Source organism: Myotis lucifugus, unplaced genomic scaffold (assembly GCF_000147115.1).
Source record: "Myotis lucifugus unplaced genomic scaffold, Myoluc2.0 scaffold_1193, whole genome shotgun sequence".
Classification (NCBI taxonomy): Eukaryota; Metazoa; Chordata; class Mammalia; order Chiroptera; family Vespertilionidae; genus Myotis; species Myotis lucifugus.
In genome coordinates, this window is record NW_005872241.1 from 29419 (window position 1) to 56164 (window position 26746).

General features: G+C 60.3%; 1 protein-coding gene across 1 annotated transcript in view; it reads left to right on the forward strand.

Annotated features, from left to right (window-relative positions):
* The window catches only part of PKD1L1 (polycystin 1 like 1, transient receptor potential channel interacting), a gene marked incomplete at its 3' end in the record, with an annotated part of 54200 nt that overhangs the window by 16278 nt on the left and 11176 nt on the right, over positions 1 to 26746 (forward strand). Inside the window, exons 16-40 of the mRNA XM_023748194.1 lie at positions 844 to 921; positions 1686 to 1828; positions 2280 to 2400; positions 3093 to 3204; positions 5689 to 5884; positions 6732 to 6788; positions 7181 to 7393; positions 8226 to 8450; positions 9600 to 9710; positions 9821 to 9978; positions 10604 to 10704; positions 10873 to 11062; positions 12252 to 12335; positions 13587 to 13794; positions 16249 to 16355; positions 16937 to 17156; positions 17587 to 17760; positions 18908 to 19027; positions 19791 to 19947; positions 20144 to 20282; positions 21110 to 21194; positions 21509 to 21685; positions 22664 to 22782; positions 24874 to 24984; positions 26215 to 26323. Of these exons, the coding sequence (XP_023603962.1) occupies positions 844 to 921; positions 1686 to 1828; positions 2280 to 2400; positions 3093 to 3204; positions 5689 to 5884; positions 6732 to 6788; positions 7181 to 7393; positions 8226 to 8450; positions 9600 to 9710; positions 9821 to 9978; positions 10604 to 10704; positions 10873 to 11062; positions 12252 to 12335; positions 13587 to 13794; positions 16249 to 16355; positions 16937 to 17156; positions 17587 to 17760; positions 18908 to 19027; positions 19791 to 19947; positions 20144 to 20282; positions 21110 to 21194; positions 21509 to 21685; positions 22664 to 22782; positions 24874 to 24984; positions 26215 to 26323 (3515 nt within the window). The remainder of the gene's footprint in view (positions 1 to 843; positions 922 to 1685; positions 1829 to 2279; positions 2401 to 3092; positions 3205 to 5688; positions 5885 to 6731; positions 6789 to 7180; positions 7394 to 8225; positions 8451 to 9599; positions 9711 to 9820; positions 9979 to 10603; positions 10705 to 10872; positions 11063 to 12251; positions 12336 to 13586; positions 13795 to 16248; positions 16356 to 16936; positions 17157 to 17586; positions 17761 to 18907; positions 19028 to 19790; positions 19948 to 20143; positions 20283 to 21109; positions 21195 to 21508; positions 21686 to 22663; positions 22783 to 24873; positions 24985 to 26214; positions 26324 to 26746) is intronic.

Sequence of the window (26746 nt, forward strand, 5' to 3'; positions counted from 1 at the left end):
TGCAGGATGCTGCCCGAGGAGCATGGCGTGGCTGAGTGAGCCTCTTTCTTTGAGATTTCGGGCCCCATGGTCAGCAGCTTGCTCGGGTCCAGGAGTCCCTCTCGCTCCTGCAGACACTAGGCCAGTGGGGGCGCCTGCTGGGGTGTGGGCCCCGGGCCTGCAGACTGAGTGCAGGATGCTGCCCGAGGAGCATGGCGTGGCTGAGTGAGCCTCTTTCTTTGAGATTTCGGGCCCCATGGTCAGCAGCTTGCTCGGGTCCAGGAGTCCCTCTCGCTCCTGCAGACACTAGGCCAGTGGTTGGCAAACTCATTAGTCAACAGAGCCAATATCAACAGGACAACGATTGAAATTTCTTTTGAGAGCCACATTTTTTAAACTTAAACTATATAGGTAGGTACACTGTTATTAACTTAATTAGGGTCCTCCTAAGGCTTAGGAAGAGCCACACTCAAGGGGCCAAAGAGCCGCATGTGGCTCGAGAGCTGCAGTTTGCCGACCACTGTACTAGGATGTCGTTTGAAAGGGACCCACCTGGTTTAGGGGCCTCCTCAAAATACATGGACAGCGTTCTTCCCAGAGCCCACTCCTTCCTGGGAGGCGAGGGCCTTTCTGACCGGTGCCAGGACCGGGCTCAGTTTGACTCTGTTGAGCGGGAGCAGAGATGAGCCTCGTGCTTTGTAATAAGGGGCCGGAGGTAACGAACAGACGTGGCATTTCCGGGTGAGACGAGCAGGGCTAATGGGACCTCTGCCTCCTTCGGCTGCAGTGGCCGAGGAAGGGTGTGTCTGAGCTGCTGCCCTTGGGGTGCCCTGACAAGTGGTCCCCGCCCCTCCTTTTCCGCAGGGATCACGGGACAGACGGTGACAGTGAAGCCGTACTCACTGCGCCCTGGAGAGACATACGTCCTGCAGGCAGCGGTGGGTAGGTGGCCCCTGGGCCTGGCGGGGAGCCAAGCCGCGGGCCTGCTGTTAGGATGAGGGTCAGCGTCCTCGGAGTTACACAATTTAACACATGTAACTCGTGCCTGTAATTTATTTCAAGAAAAAGACATCGAAAGTAAAAAACAACTTTATGCATGAGAATTATCATTTCAGAGTAATGGAAAATGAAATGTTTAGTCATTGGGAAACAATCGTTATGCAGTTTAGAGAATACTATACTTCTTTATGACATTGATTTTGAATGCTGTGTGGCATCACAGGAAACATTTACAGTATCGGTGCAGCTTATAGAAACCAAATATAAACCCTATCAGTGTGGTAGAGTCAGCAGCGATACTTGCGTGTTCCGGACAGGGCTGCACACAGCGGGAGTGGAGGGTCTGGTTTGCTGGGGGTGGATTCTGCCTGCGAGGCTGTTGTCTGGCTCCCAGGTCTCGTCCGTCCACCAATCTCTCAGGGCCTCGGGCACAGCTGCCCCAGCGAGCGAGCACCCAAATGGTGCTGCATCAGTGGGCGCCACATGGCAGGGGTCCCGGGCCCAGTGTCCCCTGAGGCAGGCGCTGGCGCAGATTGCCGGCCCCTCTGGGTCTGACCCAGCAGGTTGGGGTGGCCCCGGGGTCGAGGTCTGTCAAGGTCACAGCAACGCCAAAGCCGCAGATCTGGGGACCACACGGTCTGCGCTTTGGGAACCTCCGGGGCTGCCTTTGGTTCCCAGCATGCAGGTGTCACCCCCTCTGTCTGCAGCTTCGGGGCACAGCTTTCTAGGGAAGGCTCAGCTGTATGTGACTGTCAACCAGGCTCCGCGGGACGTGGCCTGCCAGGTGCAGCCCCACCGCGGCCTCGAGGCAGACACCGTCTTCAGCGTCTTCTGCATGTTGGGGAGACCGGTGAGCACGCAGACCCCGTCTGTCCTGAAGGATAGGCCCCGTCTGCCTCTGATGAAACGCTGGGGGTATGAGCGTCCTCCTGCCCCGTGTTGTGTTGGACTGCCCCCGCCACCCCCTTGCGCATCTTCAGGAGGCCCTGACCCGGCACTCACTGCAGACCTGCTCTGAGGCTGAAGGTGTTTCCCATAAATGCCCTGTCCCATCGCCCAGTGTTGTGTCCCCCAGGGGGAAGCAGAGGTGCAGCCTCATCCCCCCCACTCTGTGCATCTGTGACTGTCCCAGGTCCTGGCCTGGAGGGCCCACAGCCGCGAGTGACAGACACAGCCGCGTGTACCTGCCCCAGCCCATCTGTGCCTGACCTCGGGTGGGTGAGGACGGGGTGTGAGGACTTACTGGGGGTAATGCTGTTTGCTTACCTGTGCTCTTTCCTTCACTATGGAACGGATCGCAGGACTTCCGCTATGAGTTTGGTTACCAGATAGGAAACGCCTCCAAGTACACCCTGTACCGGGGGACAGACGCCCAGCACTACTTTGCATTGCCAGCTGGGGAGCCCATGGACGGTTATCGAGGTGAGTCCAAGACAGACAGACAGATGGTGGGCAGGACTCAGCTCCGCCTCCCCAGCAGGGCCCCCACCACAAACCCTGGCCCTGTCACAGGAGGGAGTTCCCGAGTCCCCAAAAAGCCGCTTCCTGCCCTGCCCATGTCTGTGCATAAATGACTTCAGTGGGGTTCTCCACGCCTTCGTCTGGACCTGCCATAGCCCTGCCCTCCCTCGGCCCTGGTCCCAGCAGTACCAGCCTGGACCTGCACCTCGGGGTCTGCGGACCCCTCCCTGGCCTTGCCCGCTCCGGCACTCACCACGTTTTTAACTTGACTGTAGTCCTGAGTAGGCAGGGAGGGTGAGACAGGGCAGTCCTGGTCACCATGGCATCTTGCTGCCGCGGGTACACAGTGCAGGCCAGTGACAGGGAGTGAGCGTGTGAGCCATGACTCATTTCCTGACCCTCCGCACGACGGCTGCCTGCCCCCTCCCCATTTTGCGGGCTGCTTCCCTCCCGGCTACGCACGCACCCCCCGCCTGCCCTGTTCCGTGTGGAGTCGCCTCAGCTCTGCCTCCTGGGGGTCCCGTCAGCGCCCAGCACACAGGTGGGCCCGTGGTGTCGGGACTGGTCCTCTGGGCTCCGTCCCTCCCTTGCCATTGCGTTTGAAGAAGTTTCTCTGCCGACACAGGCCGCTGACCTCTGCTTGTCCCTTCCAGTCCTGGTGTCCACTGTGATCACCGATGGTGACGGCTCCCAGACGCAGCCCTGTGCCGTGGCCGTGACTGTGCTGCCCCGTCTCCAGGGGGACCGCTGCCCCGGCGAGGATGTGTGAGTGAGGCTCTGTGTCCCCAGCCGCCTCCGTGGAATACGTGGTGGCGCCTGCAGCCCAGTCCCCGACGTCTGTGCGGGCTTCCCGCTTGCGCTCTGGGGCTGTACCGCTCGTCATCTTTCTTCGCACAGCTCACTCTACATGGGGTGTCACTCGTATACCATGGGGTTCGCCTGTCTGCAGTGCACACATCCTTGGGTTTCCTATAAATACAGTTGCCAGATGAGGACATTTCATCGATCCCACAGTCCTTGTTCTCATTGGTCCCATCCCTGCCCCCACCCAGCTTCCTCCCTCCAGCCCCAGCCCTGGATCTCATCCGAGAGCCCACTTCTGTCCCCAGATTGGCTGATTCTGGACCTTTTATGTCCATGGGGTGATGCCCCAGGTGGTCTTCTGTGACTGGCTTCCTGGACACACTTCCTGTTTCGTGTGTGAGGTGCAGCCTTGTTGCCAGACCTCATTCCTCTTTGTGACTGAACGACAGTTTGTCTTGGATGCACCATGGTTTTTCTCCATCATCAGCTGATGGCCGGTGCAAACGGTGCTGTTGTGAGCGTAGATGTGGACGTGTTTTCCTGTCTCACGCGATTCCTGGGCGTGGTTGCCGGGTCTCACAGTGATGCTGTGTTGACCATTGTGAGGTCCTGCCAGACTGTTTTCCCAAGCGGCTGCCGTGTACCTGTGGGTCCCGCGTCGTGCCCACCAGCTTGCTCTGTGCCTGGCCCTGGTGACGGACGGTGCTGGCATCTGTCCACGGGCTTTGAACCATCGCTGTCTGTCCTGCACCATGGTCTTCACGGGCTGTCTCTCCATGACTGAGGCTGCGAGTCCCTCACGTTCTGGCGACGTCCCTCGTCAGGGAAGTGACTGTGTACATTTCTCCCGCCGCGGGTTGGGTTTTCTCTTCCATGTGGTGTCACTGACGCACAAAAGTTTTAAGTTTGATGAAGTCCAACCTGTTCTCTTACTGCTGGTGCTTTTGGTGCATTTAAGAAATTACCACCCACCCCAGGCCAGGACGGTCACTCCTGCCCTCTTCTGGGAGCCTCGCGGTCTCACTCACGGAGCTGAGCCTTGGAGCTGGGGCGTGTGGTCCGAGGCAGGCTCCAGGCCTGCGCTTCTGCACGTAGCCAAGCAGTGTCCCAGCTCCACAGGCCGGAAAGGTCCCCTCCCCCCGAACCGTCTTCGTCCCTTTGTCAGAAGTCAGTGGGCCACAAGCGTTAGTGTCTGTTTCTGGGCTGTCAATGCTATTCCATTGACCTTCAAGTCTCTTACACCAGGACCACACTGTCCAACTGCTGAGTGCGAAGTAACCTGTGAAATGGGAGCATGAACCCGCAGCTGAGTCTGCGTCTTCAGGGTTGTTGTGGTTACTCTGAGCCTCCTGGTTAATAGTTGGTCCGTTTCTACCAACAAGCCCCTGGGATGTTGATGGGTTGCCCGGAGCCTGGATGTCACCTTGGGAACATTGCTGCCTTGGCAACATGAGCCTTCCAACCAGGAGCAGTTTCCCATGTAGTTAGATCTTTGCTTTCCTCAGTCACATCGTACAGTTTTCAGGGTGCAAACGTTGAACTTTTTGTTAAATGGATCATAAGTATTTTGTTCTTTTTGATGTTACTACAGATGGACTTGTTTTCATAGTTACTTGGAGTTTTCCGTAGTGTACACTGATACTTGCGTGTGGATCGTGTGTCCTGCAGCCTTCCACTCACTCGCTAGCTCTCGTGGGCTTCTAGCATATTCCGTGGGGTTTTCTGTGAATGAGACGTGCCACCTGTGATGAGAGAGGGTGTCACTCCCTCTCAGCTGCGCACTCCTGCTGCTTTTTCCGCTGAGCAGACGTGGCAGAGGCCGAGATCCTGGTCCTGCCCCAGGCCTGGGCAGGCGCAGTCCGCCCGCAGCCTCTCTTTGGGTGGCACTGACGTAGGTTCTCCACAGATGCCTGTGAGCAGGTGGGAGAAGGCCCTGCACTCGTGGATTTGGGTGATTTTATCACCAAGGCCGTTGGATTTTGTCAGTGCTCTGCTAGATCCATTGAGATGATCACGAGGGCTTGTGCTTCCGCCTGCTGACCTGGTGCATTTCATAGATTGGTTTCACCCTGAATCACTCCTATGTTCCTGGACTGACCGCACGTGGCCATGTGCATCATCCCATCCACTCTGTGGGTCTGGGTGCTGCTCATCACCTCTGCCTATGGGACCACCAGCCCCTGCAGCCGTCGGGGTCTCCTGTCCAGCTCGGCACGGACTCCCTTCACCTGCCGTGTGTCTGTGTCACTCTGTGTGGCTCTTGGGCCTGTGCAGCTCTGATAAAGGAGGTTCATAGGATTGATGTGACTCCTCCCTGTGTCTTTTCCGTTTCCTCTGCACAGACCCGCCCCAGAGTGTTTCTGTCGTGGATACCACACTGGGGTGGGCGGGCCGGAGCGTTGTGAACGTGTTGGATGATCATGGTAACTGCTCTGTGTCCTTCAGGTACAATGCTAGCCTGAGGAGCCTCTCCACCCTCCAACAGATGGGCAGTGACACGGAAGTCAGGAACTACGTCGCCGTGACCACCGGGGTCCTGAGTCGCTGGGCTAGGGAGGGCGGGAGCCCCTCCTGTGGCCAGTGGTCCCGAATCCAGGACGCGTTCATTTCTTCAATCTGCAGATTAGCTCCCCGGGACCAGGTATGGCCCAGAGTGTCTGTAGGTCTGTCTGTGCAGCAGGGACTGAGACCGGTCAGCTCGCTAGCAAGTGGTCGTGCTGTGAGGTACCATCAGTCATGAGACTGGTGGGCCGGCCTGCGCGCTGACGTGGGGCTGTGGCTCTCACTTGTGCACACGTCTCACAGACCAGTGGGCTGGTTACTAGACCCACATCAGCCACGTAGGAGAAAATGATGTAAACCCAACCCGATCCCGCCTGGTAACAACGGCACAGCAGTGAGGCTTACGATTCTGTGGCTTCCAGGGCAGCGACCACGTACTGCTGTGGCACTGTCCTCGCCAGCATGGCTGTGCCTCTGTCCTGCCACTGTCACAGAGGATAGTCACATCTATGCCATCGTCAGTATGGCATCACCATGGCGAGGACAGCCACATCTAAGGGCACACTCCATTGTCACCATGGCGAGGACAGCCACATCTAAGGGCACACTCCATTGTCACCATGGCAACAACAGCCACATCTAAGGGCACACTCCATTGTCTCCATGACAACAACAGCCACATCTAAGGGCACACTCCATTGTCATCATGGGGCTCAGGGACCAGCTCCCCCTGCTGTACTCTGGTCCCTGAGCCCTCGGGTCCCCTCCTGATGGGGTGGGGGTAGCCAGCGGGCGCAGGGCAGGGGGGCCACATAGGCTGGAAAACGTGGGACCAAGGTGACGGCCTCTCCCATGTCAGCCTCCCTTTGTCTGAGCCCAAACGTGGGGTCTGCTCCATCTCCGCGCAGTGAGCTGAGTCGTGCGGCCATGACTGACGGCTAACTCCCCTGCCTTGTTGTCTTGTCATTTCCGTTTCTCCTGGTAAGGAGGAAGCGGCCGACTCTGTCCTCCTGCTTAGGGACCTGCTGCGCTTCCCCAACAAGGTGAGTCCCTTGATCCAGGTGTGTCCCTGCTGCTTCCCTCACAGGGACCTCAGGCAGCTCCGGAGTCCTGTGAGGGCCCCGTGAGCACCCGCAGGCGGGTTCGGTTCAGGCAGACGGTCACCGTTTCGACGTGGGTCACCTCCGCCAGCAGCAAACGGCCCAGCCACGTTCCCTGGGACTTGCTCAGCTTGCAAAGGCCGTTATTCTCCTCTGGTCATTTATTGGGTCTGGGGATAGACTCTGGGGAGTTATTGTCACTTGTGAAGTTGGTGCCGATCCGGATCCGGACCTGGCCCGTCCTCCCCGCCTGGCGTGTGGTGTCCCTCCCGGAGGGCAGGCCAGGTGGCGTGGGCGCTGTGGAGGGGCCTCTACCCCTGCCTGTTTCCACGCAGATGAGCCTCGCAAGCGCTCTTCTCATCCTCGACTGCGCGCACACGCTGCTGGCCCCCAGCCGGCCCCCCGCAGGCTGCGCGGTGGAGGCGGGCCAGGTGCGGGAGCTCATCCTTCTCGTGTCCGGGGTCCTGGAGGCCAGCGACCACGGTCACTCAAGGAGCTCGGGCCGCCTGCTGGAGGAAGGTGCTCAGGCCATCGCAGACGTGCTGCTGGTACGGTCCCCTCCTCCTCGGGTAGTGGCTGCTCCTCCCTCGGACAGGAACTGGCTTAGTAATTGCTCTCAAAACCCACAATGAACTGGGGTCCTGGGGTCTGATGGCTACGATGCCAGGGACATTGGTCTTGGGGAATGTTCATGGTGAGCTGTGTTTCGTGGGTAGTGCAATGTGCAGTGGATGTCACCCCTGTCAGTCCCCTGGGTCCAGTGGGTTTCCATGAGGGACATGGGGCCTGTCCCCTGAGGGGCGCAGGGAGTAAGGCAGGTGGTGGTGTTATGTGGAAGCAGCCCCGACAGACCTGGCCGCCAGCGGTCATTTCATGTGCTCCTGCTGCAGTGACCACAGGACAGTATGTCGGGATTGGTTGGGTTCCTTCCAGAAGTTTCCATGTCTCCTCGGTCCCCATTTATCCTCCCCCCTGCCCAGACCTGCTGGTCACGTAGCTGATACTTGGTGTGATGCTGGGGAAAGGAGAGAGTGAACGGGTGTTCGATGTGAGCCCAGTGACCGCAGCCGAGCAGCAGTCGGCACATTTAGACGGCACCTCCCGCCCTGCCTGCTCTGCGCCCGCGGCCCTGGCAGCCCTGCATGTAGTAGTCAAGGTCTTGGCTCCCTGGGGCTGAGGAGCCCACGGAGCCAGCTGTGGGCACAAGGGAGTGGAGCGTCTCAGGAAGACGCATCGACACAAAAGCAGCTCGCATCCCGGTCACAGGGCTGCCCCGTCCTGGGGCCCAGTCCTGGCTTGGGCCTTCCCAGGTGTTTCCGCCTCTCGGGTCTGATCCGGAAGGTGATCCTGCCCGTCAGTGTCTGACCCGTGCTGTTCCAGGGCTGCCTGTCCTCACGCGGCGAGCACCGGGTCCACGTGAGCGCCGGGCAGACGGAGGCCCAGGCACAGCTTTATCGCCACCCTCAGAGCTCCGAGCAGAGCCTGGGCCCCATCCAGGTGCGCCTCCCTGCAGACCTGGCCGGGCGGGAGCCCAGCCCGTGCTACGCGAGCCAGCTCCTGCTCTTCAGGAGGAGCCCCTTCCTGCAGGGACGCGTTCCCGGCCAGGTGAGCACTTCCTGTGCAGCCGCTGGACCCACCATCGAAGTCGGAGGCAGAGTGGGCTGGGCGTGTGTCACGGAGAGGCTGGCCATGGGTCCCGGGAGGCTGAGCCGAGGGGACCAGAGCCAAGGGCGTGTGGCAGTGGGGGCGCGGGGAGGAGGTGCCAGCGTTTCCGGGCTATGAATACGGGCTTCACATCTGCTTGTGTCCAGGTCAAGGGGGTTGGGGCCGGGCCCCAGCGCCATGCTCCTGTTTCTGTGCGCAGACTCTTGCTCGAGGGCCTGGCTCCCTCGGCCCCCGATAATGTCTGATGGACGAGCATACAGAAATGAATGACAAACTCATCATGTGGTTCAAAAATGCTCATTTTCAACAGCAGTCACACACCTCCTTTTAAGGAAATAGACATGAAAATAATCCCAACTAACAAGCAATAAAGAAATAGAGATTAAAGTGAGTTTTTTCAACCTAAAAAGTGCAGTTGTGTAGAGACGTACCCGGTGGAGGTGGAGGTGGAGCGAGCAGGTGTCTGCCCATCTGGAGGCACTTCGTCCAGGCGCCCAGAGCTCCAGAAACACCCAGACCCGTGTTTCCTCCCCCCACCTCCCAGGAAACAGGAGAGATTTCCTCAAAGCAACAAGCTTTATGTGTTTATTCAGAACGACCGTAGTTCTGATAACCTGGCTGCTCCGCAGACAGCCGCCCACTGGTTATGTGAATGCATCACTCAGGGGAATCCATAGGTAGCTAATCAAGCTGTGTCAACCAGGGAGTTGTAGTGGCTTTGGGAGATTTCACGCAAAAACAAAAGTAGAACGTTTGCTGCCCGCCCAGTGTGTCCCCACCCAGGAGCGCCCGGACGCCCCAGGCAGGCGTCCCCGGGTAAGGCTCGCGGCAGGGCTCAGCAGTGCTGGGGGCCGTCTGCGCCTCTGCTCATTGTCACCCGGCAGCTGTGGCTTTCATATGAGCTTTTAGAATAAAAAATAAAATACTTCAACAAACTTTAAGAATGATTAACTTAATAAGAGCAGTGCACATGAAGCTATCCCCCACCCAGTCCTGCCGTGACCCCTCTGGCCGGTGACCCCTGTGTTCCCTGAGGATGTAGCCGCCCCCTGGCTGGCGTCACCACTGCAAGGTGCTCTGTGTCCCCAGGTTGGTGCTCTGCTGGCCCTGTCCCTGCACCGCTGCTCCAGCCGAAGGCCCCTGCACAGGCCACGGCTGAGGACGCCCGTGACCGCGGAGTTCGGGGAGGAAGATGGCCCGGTGAGGACAGCCCTGCCCGGTCCCCTCAGCTGCGTTTAGGCTGCCCTGGTGACAGGTGATGTCTTCACTTTTCCAAAAGCCAATTCTGCTCGTTGTCCACGTGCTGACAGGGTGACAGGAGAAATGAAACGACGTTTGTGCTGCTTCGGGATAGAGTGAACGTCCACCACTTCACTGGGCTGTCTGCAGCCAGCCCGGAGGCCCTGCAGATCCGAGTGGAGTTCTCCCAGCCGGCCGCCAGGGCGTTCCCCGTCATGTTGCTGGTGAGGTGCGTGGCTGATGCTGTGGGTAATGGGGTCAGGGCAGGAGACGCGCCTGTGAGAACTCCTGTGAGTGAGGTTGCACTCTGCAGCGGTGTGCGGCGGGTTGTGGAAGAGATGGAGTGACGGCTGCTCAGGGAGGAGGTGTTGCTGCCTCAGACGGACCCAGCCTGCCGTTTGCAGGAGAGACTGTACCGTGGAGAGAGCGCAGGTGTCCGTCCAGGGCTCGCAGTGCACGTCTGGGCAGGACTCTCAATCTTTCATTTAAAAAAATATATTTTTATAGATTGCAGAGAGGAAGGAAGTGGGAGAGAGAGATAGAAACATCATGGATGGGCTGCCTCCCGCACGCCCCGCACTGGGATCGAGCCTGAAACCCAGGCATGTGCCCTGACAGGAATCGAACTGTGACCTCCCGGTTCGTAGGTCAATGCTCAACCACTGAGCCACACCAGCCAGGCTGGTGTTTATTCTACTGAAGCAACGAGTGAGTGCCACACAGTTCTCGTGATGATGTGGTGCGTGGGGCCCAGCCTGCCTCGCTGGTGAAAGGGTGTCTGCACAAAAGCAGGTGGCAAAGCCCGGAGAGGAAAGACCGAGACCAGGCTGTGCTCACGGCTCTGCTTGTCCCAGGTTCTCCGAGAAGCCGACTCCTGCCGACTTCCTGCTGAGGCAGCTGCACCTGTGGGAGGGGCTCACGGCGCACGTCTCCGTACCGGCGGCTGCGCTGGAAGGTCGGTGGACGGGACGCTGTGGCCCTCTGTCTGTCCCGTGATGAAGCCCCTGCTGTGGCGTGGGTGTCGCGGTGCTGCTGTCCGTCCACCGCTCGTCTGCTGCAGGAACAGGCAGTGCCTTTTCCCAAACCTCAGGTTGTGATTCTTAATTTACATTTTCTCTTTCAGGCCACACCCAGGGGTACCTGTCCCTGTTGGATGCGGACTACGACAGGGAACCTCCCAACAGGTACTTGGCCGAGACCGTGAGCTACGTGGTGCGTTTCCAGGGGGTCCACTGCCTGCTCTGGGACCCGCGGCGGGAGCCTGAGAGTCTCCCCCCGCAGCCGGCAGCTTCCCCAGGGAAGGTGAACTGCAGGTGAGGCGATGCTGCGGGAGTCGGGTTTGCAGGGACAGCTTCCTCCCGCGTCTGGCCCGCCTGCAGCAGCCCCAGGGGAGTTCACGTGCCTCCCCCGGGATGTGGGTGGTGCTCAGCGAACATCTGGTGGACGAAGGAGTCAGTGGGTAGATGAGACCCGTGTGGGTCGCTGTGTCCTGCTCATGCTGATGACCCCCCTCGGGTGGGGCCTCTGCTCTCCCCGCCCCCGCTGGGACCCCGCGCCTGCCCCTCTGCGTAGTCGTGAGGGTGACCTTTACCACAGGACATGCGTCGCTACACCGACTGCAGCCGCCCAGGAATTTCCGGGAGCATCGGGCGTGGCCCTCGGTCAGGAATTCTTTATCCAGATGCAGAGCCGGCTGTTCTGTCAGTGGCCGTGGCTGTGTTTGTTACAGTAGAAACACCTCGTAGGCACGTGTAGAAATCATCGTCATCTTAAGAAAGTTGAATCACAAAGCGACCTCCTAGCTGCCTGGGAGGAGGCAGTGTGTTCAGACCACCGTGTGCGGTGCCCGGCCGCCATCCGTGGCTTCTCACGTCCACTCCGGTGCGCGCAGTGCTGGTGCCGGGAGCTTGCTCAGGCTGGCGGTCAGGCTCAGTGTTCCCTGGGATAGTCATGTGTTCGTTTCTGCACTAAAGCAATTGTCCGCTCTCTGCTACATGGTTCTTTGCTGGCACCTAGGAGCCAGGGCACAGAATCAGCGCCGAAGGGCCCTACTCACGGAGCAGTGAGGGGGACAGGTTTGCTGTGGGAGAGTCCGTCTTCACGGTGACCCGTGATGGGCACCGGCTGTGCCCGGACCGCGGACACGGCGCACAGTCTGTCCCTGGGCTGAGGCTGGGATGGGGGGGCGGGGGGGCGTTGTCATGGAGATGTCAGCACTCTGGTCCCCTGGCCTCACAAAGATGTCTGCGATGCGCCCCAGGTCCACGCCGAGGACAGCAGTGTCCCGGCCTTGGAAGCCGCAAACAGACACAGAGGCCGAGCCCCACGTCTAACTCACTAGCTGACCCTTCACGCCGGGTCTGAGTCGTAACCCATAACGGGAGCCACTGGAGCTTGCACCTTCCCCCGCTTCCCCCGCTTCCCCCCCCTACCCGCCCCCCCCCCCCCCCCCCGCAGCGGGCGCCCGTGAACACTCGCGCACTAACGGTATCTCCCTCCCAGCTACGACCTCCTCGCCGCCTACTCCATCGCAAGGAGAAGCCTGAACGCCAGCTTTGAATCCAGGGACGTGGCCCAGTTCCGGGGGTGAGTCCTGCCTTCTAGACCAGCCCTTTTATCTGCCCGGCCACTGGCTGCCCGGGGTTCCGTCAGCAGAGCGTGGACCCTGCTACTTGGGATCCTTTTGCTCTTCAGAACGTGCCTGTTAAAGGTGATTGTTACTCACTATTGCCTAGTTGCCCATGTTCGTCTGTCAGCTCACATTTGCTGGCAGGAGAGGGACGGACACACGGAAGTCAGTGTGAATCTGGGCAGTTGTGACTGACCAGTGGGTGAGTGTCCGTAGTGGCGACACAGCCGGACCCGCGGTTGCTGCTCTCTTGCCCCGGCCCCCTAGTTCCTCAGCAGGGCCCGCTTCAGGGGCGAATCTGAAATGCCCCCGCCCGTCGCACTGCGTAGATAGCTCCATATATTCAGGCTGAAATGTGGGCCAGCAGAACGCAAGCTGGGGCGGCAGGAGCTCGCTGCCTTGTCCATCTGTCTGTCCATCCCCCACATGGGGCACCAGGCTGCCAAGGCCGTGCGGGGTCAGCGCCTCATTCATGGGGCCAGAGTCTGCATTCCCTGGTGCTGGGTGTCATTCTCCTCCTCACGTGTATGCCTTAGGGACGCCGCCTGGTCATTTCATAGGCGAGAGTGGGTTCCTGGGTAATGTGAGTGGCTCCCTAGTTAGGAATAAGCCAATGACTGATGCTGCCAATGCTGGTGGTGTGAGGTCACCAGGAGTCAGGGACTAGGACACAGGGAACAGCTGGTACCACTGTGCTTTCAGACACCACTGGGATGGGGAACCCCTTTCTGTGTGTGTGTGCACATGTTAGCCCTGTGCATGCACACGTGTTAGCCAGTGTACACGTGTGAACATGTGTGCCATGTGTGCATGTGCATGTTAACTAGCCGGTGTGCAGGAATAAGCCAATGACTGATGCTGCCAATGCTGGTGGTGTGAGGTCACCAGGAGTCAGGGACTAGGACACAGGGAACAGCTGGTACCACTGTGCTTTCAGACACCACTGGGATGGGGAACCCCTTTCTGTGTGTGTGTGCACATGTTAGCCCTGTGCATGCACGTGTATTAGCCAGTATGCATGTGTGAGCATGTGTTGGCCCTATGTGCGTGTGAGTTGGCCAGTGTGCACGTGTGTGTTAGCCAGTGCATGAGTGTGCATGTGTGAGCCTTGTGTGTACATGCACATGCGTTAGCCCTGTGTGGGGAACATCGGCTGGTCTCTGATTACATGTTTATTTTCCCTGTCTATTCTGCTCCTTTATTTACAGACGCCCGGAAAACCTGCTCCCCAGTATTTTTATTGTGGCCATTACAATTCTTTATGCCCTTTTGGTCACTAAAAGCAAACGTATGGATCGTCGCGAGAAAAAGAAAATGGGTTACATTTTCCTGCAAGACAGTGCCCCGCCCAGTCACCAGCTGTACGCGGTTGTCGTGGACACAGGCTTCCGGGCTCCGGCCCACTTCACCGCAAAGGTGCCTGGGCATCCGGGAGACACGTGTGGGTGTGGACGGTGTGTGCGCAGGTGTGGGTGCATGGCTTGGCGATGTGGCCATCTGTCTGTCCGCCCTGTCCTGGAAACTCCAGGGAGGACAACAGGACAAGAACAAAACAAGAATCTAAGGTTTAGAAGGAGAGAACATTAGTTCCTGGCAGGCGATCTGATGTCTGCATAGAAAATGTAAGAGGGTCTTCAGTCAAATAATGAGAATCAATATGAAAGTTTAACAAAATCGCTGGATTCCATGGTTCAGTACATGTAAGAGTAAGGCGAGCCCCCCTCCAGGGTCCTGGGGGAACAGGCAGCGCACTCGGAGCCGGGCAGCAGGCCGCGTCTCTCCTCCTGCAGGAGGCACCTGGTCCGGAGCCGCCCCTGGCCTGCCCTCACTCCTGACTGGAGCGCAGGCACACAGTCTGCGCGATTGGCTGATTCAAAGGGAGGGGTTGGCCTTTGCCATTTCAAGATGGCGGCCCCCAGGGAGCCGCAAGCCCTGCAGCCAACATGGTGACTGCCAAGTCACGCAGCCAACATGGCGGCTGCCTAAACTGCTCTCTGACAGAAAAGATGACTTGTTTATTCTCACAGTAAAAACCCTCAAAGGCATCTTCATGCAACAACAAGGACCACATAGGACACATAACTGAGACCACATGTTCCCCATCATGACCACACCGGGCACCCACAAGACCATCATGAGAAAACTGGCACAATATGCATAAAATATCCTATATAATAAAAGGCTAATATGCAAATTGACCAAATGGCGAACGGCCGGTCGCTATGATGTGCACTGACCACCAGGGGGCAGACGCTCAAAGCAGGAGCTGCCCCCTGGTGGTCAGTGCACTCCCACAGGGGGAGCGCCGCTCATCCAGAGGCCAGCTCACGGCTGCGAGTGCAGTGGTGGTGGTGGGAGCCTCTCCCGCCTCCACGGCAGCTCTAAGGAGCAGTGAGCTGGGCAGTAAGGAGCGAGGGGTCCCGGACTGTGAGAGGGTGCAGGCCGGGCTGAGGGACCCCCCCCCCCCAGTGCACGAATTTTGTGCACCAGGCTTCTAGTCTATATAATAAGAGCCTAAGAGACTGTTACGGCAGAATGACCAGAATGACCAGTCACTATGATGCACACTGACCACCAGGGGGCAGACACTCAGCCAGAAGCCAGGCTCACAGCTGGCAAGTGCAGCAGTGGTGGTGGGAGCCTCTCTTGCCTCCGTGGCAGCGCTAAGGAGCAGTGAGCAGGCAGGCGGTAAGGAGTGAGGGCTCCCAGGCTGCGAGGGGGCGCAGGCCGGGCTGAGGGGATTTCCCCGCACAAGTGCACGGATATTGTGCACTGGGCCTCTAGTATAAATATACAGTAATATTCAATCATGGACGGGAAAACCAGTTTTCCTTGTCATTTCTCCCACATTAACCTTTAACATTAATAGTAATAACACCAGCTAACAGGAATTAGGACTTTACTATGTTGGGGTTTTTTTACTCCCAAACCTCAAAACACTTTAGAAAGAGTTCTATTAATAGACCCATTTTACAGGTGAAAACCAGGCACAAAGAGGTTAAAGTCCATGAAGTCCAACCAAAACTTCAGGAAGGGTTTTGTGGAGCTTGAAAAACGGATTCTAACATTTACCTGGAAGAAAACACAAGAAATCAGAGACTTGGAGGGTGGTGTCACCAGCAGGGGGAGCAGGCAGACTCCGAGGGACACCAGGCAGCTGGGGTGGGACGGGCTAGGAGAGTGTCGCGTGTCAGGAGACAGACAGACGGGTGCATGGGACAGACTGCAGACGAGGCATGTCGGGGCCGTGCAGCCCCGAGCAGAGCAGGGGTCACGCAGTGAGGTGCTCAGGGACGGTGGCTTCGTGTGGAAAAGCAACGTGAAGCCTTCATGTCACGCGATGCCCAGAAACGCGCTCCTAAAGGCTAGAGACTTAAAGGGGAAAACACTTAGAAGTCACTCCAAGGCCGTACGCCCCTGGCTACAGGAAAGGATGTAAAAGAGCAGAAATAAGTGAGGGGTTTTCCTCAGTGAAGGTGGGTAGATGGCACTGCACAGAATTGTACGTTTCTTACCACAAAAGCCGCCCAGCAAGGAGCAGCGAGCCCAGCTGCTGAGGACACGCACGCTGTGTCTATGGGGCCCCTCACCCACCCGGTCCCCTAAGTGCAGGGAGGAGGGCGGGCCCACGCGTGAGACAGCCACGCGGCCACACGTGAGCTAGCCATGTGCCCAGTGACCCGAAGGGGCATCTGGCCTTTCCTCCCCCCTCCCCCCTGGCAGGGACTGTCCTGGGACAGGTCGCGGGGTCTACATGGGGCGCTGGCTTCCTGGATGGGGGTGGGAGGAGGGTGCAGGGGGGCCCTGCCCAGCACTGGTTAGGGTCACGGGTTCGGTAATTGAACTCTGACCCCGTGTCTGTGTTTTGAGGTCTACATCGTTTTATGTGGTGAAGATGGACTCTCAGAGCCCAGAGAGCTCTGCTGCCCAGAGAAGCCGCTGTTTGAACGGAACTCCAGACACACCTTCGTCCTCAGGTATGGGACTCGCCCGCAGAGCCCGGGCAGCAGCGTGAGACCTGGTGTGGCCGTCAGGCCGGCTCTCCAGCGGGACCGGTGGCTCCATGGGGACAGGGTCAGTGTGTTCACAGTGTATCTGAGGTTGACGGATAGCAGGCCCATGTGAGGGACGGACGCAAGGACGGAGGCTGATTGGCCTACATGCTGGTACCTGCGTAACCATGCGTTTCTGTCACTAAACCCGCGTGAAGGAGTTAGTTTCACCCCAAATGAGGGTGACGAGGGCAAGGAGGCGTGCAGAGCTGGGTGGGTAAAGGGTTTACCAGGAGGACAGCCGGGGCGGGCAGGAGGTGGGAGCTGCTCTTCCCTGGACGTTCACGTTCACAGGCTCTGTCCCCGCTGACATAGGTCAGCTGTGGCGCTCCATGTGGACAGACCCGTGAGGTTAGAGAGACTGGATTTGGGGGAGCTCCGCGGGGTCCCCGCCCCATGCAGCCTGTTCCCGGGGGGCCTCCTGGGTCCCTGCTTGTAGACGGGTCCTTCCTGCCCGAGGGTGAGAAGCGGCTGCACCCCCGGCTGACGCTATGCTGTGCCCGCAGCACTCCGGCTGCACTGGGCCCGCTCCGGAAGGTCCGCCTGTGGCACGACAGCGGCGGGGCCTGCCCGGCCTGGTATGTCAGCCACGTGATGGTGAAGGAGCTGCGCCAGGGACGGGGGCGCTGGTTCTTCCCCGCCGAGTGCTGGCTGGCCGCGGGCAGGTGGGACGGCCGCGTGGAGCGGGAGCTGGCCTGTCTGCGCGGGGGCCTCGGCTTCCGGAAGGTAGGTGCCATCGTGTCCCCAGGTGGCCCCGGCCACGGCGGACACAGTGCGGGAGGTGTGGAGAGCTGGCCTTTCCCTGTGCGTTTAGCTGCGCTGGGAGGGGCCGAGTGTGAGGGGTTCAGAGTCTACGGGGACCAGCAAGGTGAGACGCGACCGGAGTGCACGGTGAGGTCTGTAAATGGAGGCTCTAGAGACGGGCGTGAAGACACTTGAGGGAGACACAGGCGAGGCGGGGGACAGGGTCCCAGAGCTCAGGCCCAGTGGAGGGGCCAGCACGCCCAGTGTGCCGAGAGCATAGAGCAGGTCCCGGGGGCTGAGGGGCTGTGCATAGGCTGGGGCCACAGAAGCTGAGCCGCTGCCGTCAGATCGCCGCTGCGTCTGTGCTGTTGGTGCAGCGCCTGGTGCAGCGAGGTCTTGTGTTTCGTCTCAGCTCCTGTTCTCCAGGTTCACGGAGCAGCTGGAGGACCTCCACGTGTGGGCCTCGGTGCACAGCCGGCCGGCGGGCCGGGGCCTCCTGCACACGCCGCGCCTCAGCGTGGCCTTTGCCCTGCTGTGCGCCTACGCCTGCCTGGCGGCCCTGGTCACCACTGCAGGACACGGGCAGGTGGGACACTTTCCTTAAGCGGCCCTGAGTCCCAGACCTGCGGGGTGACACCTCCCTGACTCGTGTTAGCGAGGTTCACGGTTCTCGGAGGGGTTCACAACAGGGAGGGGGCCCGGTGCTCAAGGCCAGGGGTGACGTGGGCCTGGCGGGACCCAGGGGTGTCTGCGGGCGGCCGCTGTGTCTCCGCTGACTGGCCGTGAGGGAGCCCCGTGCCACCCTCAGCCTGGTGCTCAGGGGGCAGCAGCCTGGAGGGTCCTGTGAGAACCCCTGACTTGTGGTAGGTTGGCAAGTAGTTCAAGTTCCCTCTGACGGAAAAGCAGGCATTCCGACGGCCACACCCGGCTGCGCAGTGCCGGTTCGCAGTGGCAGCTCTGGTCCGCGTCCCCAGGAGACAGAGGCGAACTCTACGTCGGGGCAGGCGGTTAGAGCAGTGACCCCGCTGCTCCCGAGGCCGTCACAGCCGCTGTGCAGGGACAGCGGTCACATCTGCTTCTGTGACAACCTCACGGCCATTCCCAGCCCCCGTGGCTGGGAAGGTGGTGAGGGCTCTCACAGGGCCGTCGGGGGGCGGGGGGCGTCCACAGAGGGCACCAGGGCTCAGGGGTCACTGTCACAGCTGCGAGTCAGCGGGTTCTTCTTTGAAAAGAGCGAGTGTGGGATGTGTGAGCAGGTGGTAGGGGTCTCACTGAGCAGCATGAGGGACAGCTGTGTCCACCCACCGGTGACACTGGCCATGGCCCGGAACCTAAGGTTGGCTCCCCTCCAAGGTGGACAGTTGTCTGATCTTCCCTCTGCTTTTATGTTGGGGATGCGTTGGGGATTGACGGCTTCTTGTCAGATTCCAGCGAGGATTCAGCCAGCTTCGCTTGTGGGGCCTGGCGCCAAGCGAGCGCTCAGCAAACGTTTGTTCCGTCCAGAGGGCTGTGCAGGAGAAAAGCAGCGTTTCCAGTGATTTCTTTTTTCACTCCCGCGTGGGAGTCCGAGGTTCAGGGAGAGAGAACTTCGTGAAGTACGACACACGCACTCACATGGACTGACCATGTGATTACCCACGATGCACCTGCTCACATGAACTGCATCATGATGACAAATGACCACACTCTGGGCCGCACTGACTTGGGGCAACGTTTTTCTGTTGTCCCTGCAGCTCCCGCCAAGTGTTGGCCCGGCCGGCGTCCCCCTCGGGTCCTTCTGGACGGGCTTCCTGTGCACCCTCCTGGCTTCTCCGGGGGCACAGCTCTTGTCGCTGCTCTTCAGGCTCAGCCAGGTGCCCGGTCCCATCTGCACGGCCCTGTCCTGGGCAGGCCCTGGGGCGCCGTCCTGAATGTGTCCTCACCCTGCAGGAGGCCTGTGGCCCCACTGAGCGCAGCCCCGCCTGCCCTGGGAGCCACAGACGGCCAGGCTCAGGGTGGGAAGGGCGTGAGGAGCCATGAGTACATATGGGTCCTGTGGGGGACAGAGGCCCCAGGCCCAGTGCAGGGCGAGGGCTGGGGCGGGGTGGGCAGGTCCGTGGAAGAGATGCTGGGCAGCGGAGGGAGTGAGGGGACATGAGGCGCTGCCTGTGCTGGGTGCCGCCATCCAGGCCTCAGCCACTGTAGCTTCAGTGGACTCTCGTCCATGGCAGCGTGTCGGGTGTGGCTCCCGTGCTCTCTGGACTCAAGTCCTTGCTCAGAGCCCGCCCCTGAGCACGGCACTCATCCCCAGGCCTGTGTTCTGGCTGTTCTTGCCTCCACTGTCCTGTCCCCACACCAGGCTGGCTCCCTATCCTTCTGCCTGAACCTCACCCCCTGCCCCAGGTCACGCGGCCACCCAGGGGCAGGTGCACACTCGCTCTCGGCTTCAAGGAGCCTGTTAGTAGTTAGTGTCCTGTCATGGCCTGGGGCTGCCCTGCGCCTCCCCCAGAATCCATCCCAGCCTGAGGCATGACGAGGTCGGCCAGGCCATGCCCTCCCAAGAGGCTCACAAGGGAGTTGCTGTGGAGGGCACCACGTTCCCGGGGCACAACCTCACCCTCACCTGGTCTTTTCTAGCGAAGCGCACCGGCCGTTCTCTGTGGGGGAGCCCAGGCCCAGAGTGCAGCCAGCGGCGATGGGGCCACCCAGCCGCCCCCTGAGCTGGAGGCCTGCGGGGCTGAGCTTGGCCAGTGGGCTCTGAGGGAGAAGAGAGACTGCATTCTCGGTTTACAAGGTGACGTGGGTGGTGGGTGTGCCACGCCTGGCCCCTTCCTGCCCATCCTGCATTGGCCGTTAGAAGAGTTGGGGTGTGGCGCCGGAGCTGGGCACCCTGTGAGCCAGTCAGGAGACACAAAATCAGTGAGCACACTGGGTGTGGTTGGACACGACGAGGGCTGTTCTCACGCTGGCCTCTGTCTTCTCTTCCTTAGCCCCCAGCCGTGCATTCGAAGGACACGTCACAACCCCGTGGCCAAGGGCGCCGCGGCCGTGGTTGCGCTCTGCAGCGTGGGCCATTTGTGGGATGGTCTCTGTGGCCTGTGGTGTGGGGACGGTGTTTCTAGGGTACAGGTGAGCTGTGAAACATTCTCAGGTCTTTGGACGGCAAGTCCACTGTCCATAAGGAAACTCCTGGGTTTGGGGAGCTTGTAAGGTGGGGCCAGAAGTGGCTCTGGCTGTCTCAGTCCTCGCGGCTCCCCCACCGCCCGGGGCGAAGAGCGTCCTGTGCAAACCCATGGGAGCTCGCTGCTCCCACGATAGGAGAGGTCGCAGGACCCCCCCAAGGTGGGAGGGAACCGGCTGCTGAGCTCTGACAGGCGAAGAGCATGCCCTTAGCAGTCAGCTGACGATGGAGGAAGCACACACCTGGTGAGGAAGCAGAGCATGTCGTAGGGGTGATGCTGTGCTCCCCACACCTGCTCGGCTGGTCCCTGGCAGCTTGGCCCATCGCCAGCAACTCCAGGGTCATTCGTCATGGCTGTAAGGGCCACGTCCTAAACCATGAGAGTCCCAGCGGATGGTGCCTCTCGGGGTTAGGGGAGCAGAGGCGATCCTCAGCGACCCTGTTAGCTCAGGGATGGGCCTGCTCCGCTCAGCAGATGTGAGGCTGTTATTACTGTTATTGCCCCCCTCCACCCCGCATCCATCTCCATCTCCGTCTCCGTCTCTGTCTCCATCTCCATCTCCGCCTGTGTGGGATCTCCTTTCTCTCCACTGAGCAGCTTCAGGGTGGCTGGCGACCCCTCTGAGCAGGAGGAGACTCACCCCTTTGTTGGGCAGAAAAACAGGCCACCCATTGCCCCTTGCCCAGCGCCCCACCTCCATCAGTCACCTGTCATGGGGGGACGGTCTGCCGGGCCCTGAGCACAGACAGGAGGTGACGGCGTGTCTCCGGGCAGGTTCGGCCCCACACAGTGCGGGCAGTGGCTGTGCCTGCTGACCATCTCTGTGACCTGCTGTGTCTTCGTCACCCAGCCCTTCATGGTGAGCAGCCCTCCGCGTGGGAGTCGCGTCCACCATCGGGCCGGGAGGGGATGGTGCCTGCGTGTGGGGACGTGTCCCTGCCGTGTCACAGCCTGATGAGAGGCGGGAGGCAGGGCTGACGGTGGTGGCTGTCGGTCTCACACGGCCCTCGGCGCCCAGTGCTCCGGAGGACATCAGCCTTAGGGAGGCCGTGCTGGGAGCAGGCGGGCGGGAGTGAAGGCAGGGGAACCGAGCCCTGGGGTCCTGACCGGGGAGCAGGCCGGGTCCGTGGGGCACAGACAGGGGTGGTGACTGCGCTGTCCCTGTCCCTGCAGGTGGGCCTGGTGGCTCTGGGCTTCGCTTGGAAAAGGAGAGACGACGAGAGCTTCTTCACTGAGTCTTTACGGGAGGCCACCGAGGGCCTGGGCACGGGCCTGGCGGGGCTCTCCTGCACCCGCACGCCCCACTCGCCCTGCTGCAGCCGTCCCCGCGGCCCAGGCGTGGTTGAGAGGGTGAGGACGGGTCTGGGGCCTGCAGGGTCACTGAGCTTAGAGAGCTTGCCGTGGCCTCGGCGTGCGTGTCTGAATCACATTCTGAATCCAAATTTGGCTGCACCTTTAGAGACCTCTGGGGCGTTCTAGTTCTTAAGCTCCCTTACCTTCGCCCCGATCCCGAAGGAACCAGACCACGAGAAAACCAGCTTATTTTACACTGAAGCAGAGGAGGACTGATTCTTGGCTATGACTTTGGAGAAGTTGAGGCCTTTTGCACGTCAATGGGCTCACAGAAACCTCCTCCCTCCCTCCTGCTTCCTTCCAGATCAGCTGCTCCCGGGTGCACAGCATTGTCCTGGCCGCATGGATGACAGAGGAGAGAGAGGTGTGCCAGCCCCACGGGGAGTGCCTGTGGCCTGCGTGGGCCTTGTGTGCTCATGTGGAATGACTAGCCGAGAGCTGTGACCATGGAAAGCAAAGGTCATTTCTTGCTAAGAGCGCACTTTATTTATTTTAAATATATTTTTATTGATTTCAGAGAGAGGAAGCAAGAGGGAGAGAGAGATAGAAATATCAATGATGAGAGAGAATCATTGATGGGCTGCCTCCTGCACGCTCCCCACTGGGGATGGAGCCCACAACCCGGGCCTGTGCCCTGACTGGGAATCGAACCGTGACTCCTGGTTCACAGGTCGATGTCCAACCACTGAGCCACGCCGGCCGGGCATGAGCGCACTTTAAAATGGCTTTCCCCACTTTGAGCTCTCGAAGCGAACTGCCCTGTAGCTGGATGTGACCGAGACTGTGTCGGGGCCCTGCCAGCGTGGCCATGGTGACGGGACAGAGTGAGAACAGTCTCCTGTCTCCCCGGACAGCTGCCCAACAAACCCCAGGCCAATGCAAAGGCGGTGACCCTATCCTCCCGGGCTTGGCGGGCACCTAGGCCTCACCCCCTTGCTCTGCAGCCCCAGGCCCACGGCCCTCTCCTCCCCACAGGTCTTGGCTGAGCGACAGCGAGCTCGTCGCCTGCGCAGGGCGCATCCACCGTCCACAGCGTGGCTCAGGGCCACGCGGGAGAAGATGCGGAGACAGACGCGCACCCGGGCAGTGCTGAGGTGGGTGGAGGTCCCGCGCTCTTGTCCAGAGCAGCCTGCCAGCATCTGGGAGGGGGAGCGAAGGGGGACCTCGCTGGCCCAGAGCCACCGCCATGCGCCCCAGTCCACGGGATGCCAAGAAGCTGGAGTAACCGGGCTCTGCAGGAGCTGGTGGTGAGCAGGCGGGACACACGGTGCTGGAGCCGTAAGACAAACACCTCTACCTGGGACGCGGATGGAGCCAAGGCAATGTTCTCAAACCTCTGCCTGTTAAATACGTTGTGGAGCTCAGCGCAACATCGACATGATGCTTTTTAGATAAAACCCAAAAGTTAGGAAGTGCATGTGCCTGGTAAGCCTTGCCAGCGTGGCCTCTGACACCTTTCTCTGGATGACACCCCCACCTGGTCGTGGGTGGGGCTGGACGGCTGTGGGGAGCCTCGTGCACTTGGCAGCGGATCTTTCTCTGACTTCTAGGCGTCGCCTGCTCTCCCTCTCATCTGGCTGGTGCCGTTCGTGAAGCACGTGGGAATCCCTGACACCCACACGCTGGAGGGGGCAGCCAGGAGGGCACCAGATGCCACCCCTGGGACCAGTGTTAGCCAACACAATGGAGGCCCGGCCGTCTTTCCATGGACTCCAGGCCTGGGAAGTGGTGGCAGACTGACCGGCCCTTTTTCCCTATGGACCTGCCACAGCCCTACAGGAAGCGACAGAGCCCCCCCCACCGTGGGCAGCCTTTGATGAATTCATGGGCCTAAACACCAATCGTCACAGCAACCAACATAAAGGAGGAAAAAGAAGGACCAGACGTCAAGTGTCTCCTGACAGCAAACACGTCCCCTGCAGGGTGACCTCCCCCACTCAGCTGGGTCCTAATGTGCTCGAGCTCTGTGCCCGCTCGCGTTCCCAGGGACAACACCCAGCATGCCTCGGGGTGGGCGGGAGAGACTGGCACAGAGAGACCGATGGAGACAGACGCGGGGCTACCTGGGGGTGAGAGACACAAGAAGAAGGAGTCGACATGGTTCACCATCTGAACGGATCCAACAAGACAAGTCACGTGAGCATCTCGGGAGACATACAGAAAGCATTTGACACAATTGATGCTCCTTCATGAAAACAGAACGAGAAAACCTCTCCGCAAAGTGGGACTAGAAGGGAATGTCCCCACACTCATAGAGGCCTCTGTGACCCCACCTACCTCACACCTGCTGGGACAGTGAGTGCTTGTTCAGGTAGAAGCCCGGCTCCTGCTGCCCCTCCCAGGAAGTCCCAGCCGGGCCGTGGGCAAGGAAAAGAGCGGGAAGCTTATAGATTTGAAAGGAAGAAATAAAACAGCCTGTGGGCAGGTGGCGTGCATAGTCTACACAGAAAACCCAAACGATCCTGAGAAAGGCTCCTGGGACGCACTAGCACGGGGACCCGAGGGCCACAGGATCGAGTCGGCGGGAGCCCAGGCAGGTGCCCCCCTCAGCCACGGGCAGTGGGAACCGAGGTTGAAACAGCGAAGCCACTCACACGGCACTCGGAAGCGAAGCGCTCGGCCCCGGGTGGAAGGAAGCTCGGAGTTTGGATCTGAAAACCACAAGACCCGAGAGAGAGAAGAGCTCAGCGCCGGAGCAAGGGAGAGACGCTGCGTTCACGGCCGGACGCGCAGCATGGCCCCAGGTCAGATCCTTCCAGTGTAGAGTCAGGGCGGTCTCAACCCAAACCCGCAAGCTGAGCTTGTAGATGCCGACAAACTGATTCCAAACGTGTGCGGGAAGCAAGGGGCTGGCCTGGCCAGAGCCATCCTGGAAAAGATCAGTCAGAGGTGGCCAGTCCCCAACCTCAGGGCTGGGCCTAAAGCCCTGGACCCGAGACACCGCGTGGTGCACACGCAGACCAGCAGGACAGAGCCCGGACATAGACCCACACGGATGCCCAGCGGGTCTTTGACAAAAGCACAAAGGCAGTTCATTCTGAGACTGGCGCTGGGGAACTTGGAGGCCAATATGCAAAACATGAGCCTCCTCACAGACCTCACCCTTACACAAGTGTCCACTGGAAACGGTCGGCTGGGTCTGCACAGCGGCCTGTGAAAACGCCATCCCAATGTCTTCCTTACAGGGACACCTGCATGTCCGTCCTCATGCTGCTCCTACACCTGCTTATAACCCACGCGCCTTCCACCCGGGATGAGCACTCTCTCAACCACGCCATCCGGAACACCTTCGCCAGGTAGGCCCGGAGCCGTGTTCACGGTTGGTTACAGACAGTTCCTGCCAGCAGGTGGCACCACATGCTCAACAAAGTGATCATTTGGGTGGCCTCCTGCACCTGGGAAGCTCACCCTGGGGCCTCCAGCGGCTCAGGGTGGCACACAGCTGGCCCAGGAGCCTGTGCAGGGGCAAGGGGGTCAGTGGGAGCCTGGGCTCTGGAAACGCAGGAAGCTCTGAGCGGTGAAGGCCATGATGGGGAGGGAGGTGGCCCGCCCTGCCCTCCTCTGAGTCCACACATTGGTGACATGTCACTGACCTGCCACAAGATCCATGTTGCTCTGTCTCCTTTCCTCGCGTGTGGCCCGGGTTTGTCACGATGGCCAGGCTCTGCTCGGCAGGTGTCTCGGCTGAGCTGACGGGTTTCGTTGTCTGAAGTGCTCAGTGTCCTGGAGTCAGCTCCCTGGGGGAGGGGCGGCAGACGGCTACCTCACGGTCAGCAGTTCACTGGGAGGCAGCACGCTAGGCTTGTTGACCCTCACTGTGTGCTGTGTGCGCCTGGCTTGTGTGCCTCGTCTGACCTCAGCCGTCAGAGCTGGGCCTGCTGCTCTGGTCTGCAGGCGGGGAGGGAGGAGAAGCCGTGGCCAGCGGGTGGTGGTGTAGAGAGCGCCCTGTCTCTGTCTGCGGGTCCCGCGCTGGCTTGGCCCCCGTTCAGCGGCCTCCTTGCCCTCCCGTCACCCCTGCCACATGCCCATCCTGGCCTGTGCCTGTGTCCCCTCAGATGTCCCTGTGGGCACCTCCATCGCCTTTACCTCTGCTGAAACGTCCCCGCGTGCTGAAGTTCCCGGCTGCTCAAACTAAGGTTCCCCTGCCCACGGCCCACGGCCCATGGCCCACGCCGGTGTCTCCCGCTGTTTTCTCTCCCTGATGTTCGTCACTGATGTGCTTGGCTTATGTGTTTGTGACGTGGGATTTGACAGGACAGGGATCTGATTGTCCGTGTCCCCAGCGCCCAGAAGAGGGCCGGGCAGGCAGTGGTCCTCCCCAGTGGCGCAGATTCAGAGGGTGACGGAGCGGGTGAGCCACCAGGAACGAGTCCACTGTCCTGTCCTCTCCTCTCGCTGCCGCTCAGGGGCCAGGCGCTCCAGGGCCCTGTGCCTCACGGTGCAGATGGCTTCCGCTAGTTCCCGCAGACCAGACTGCCTGCCATCTTGTTACAGAAGTGACTTTTTGTTTCTGCTCTTGCGTTAAGAGGTGCCAGGAGCTCCTCCGGCAGCCTAAGCAGCGTGGATGCCTGGTGGGACTGGAGCCTGACCACACTGCTGGATGGCGTGTACCCGGTCGGCGTGCCCGGCGCTCAGGTGGGCTTCCCTCTGCTCCACCACCGCAGTGGGTGGGGTCGTGGCAACAACGCGGAGGTCCAGAATGATGCTGTTGGGTGAGGGTGCCAGGCTCACAGTGTGGCTGTGCTGGGTGAGGGTGTGCAGGCTCACAGTGCGGCTGTGCTGGGTGAGGGTACCAGGCTCACAGTGTAGCTGTGCTGGGTGAGGGTGTACAGGCTCACAGTGCGGCTGTGCTGGGTGAGGGTGTGCACGCTCACAGTGTGGCTGTGCTGGGTGAGGGTGTGCAGGCTCACAGTGTGGCTGTGCTGGGTGAGGGTGCCAGGCTCACAGTGCGGCTGTGCTGGGTGAGGGTACCAGGCTCACAGTGTGGCTGTGCTGGGTGAGGGTACCAGGCTCACAGTGTGGCTGTGCTGGGTGAGGGTGTGCACGCTCACAGTGTGG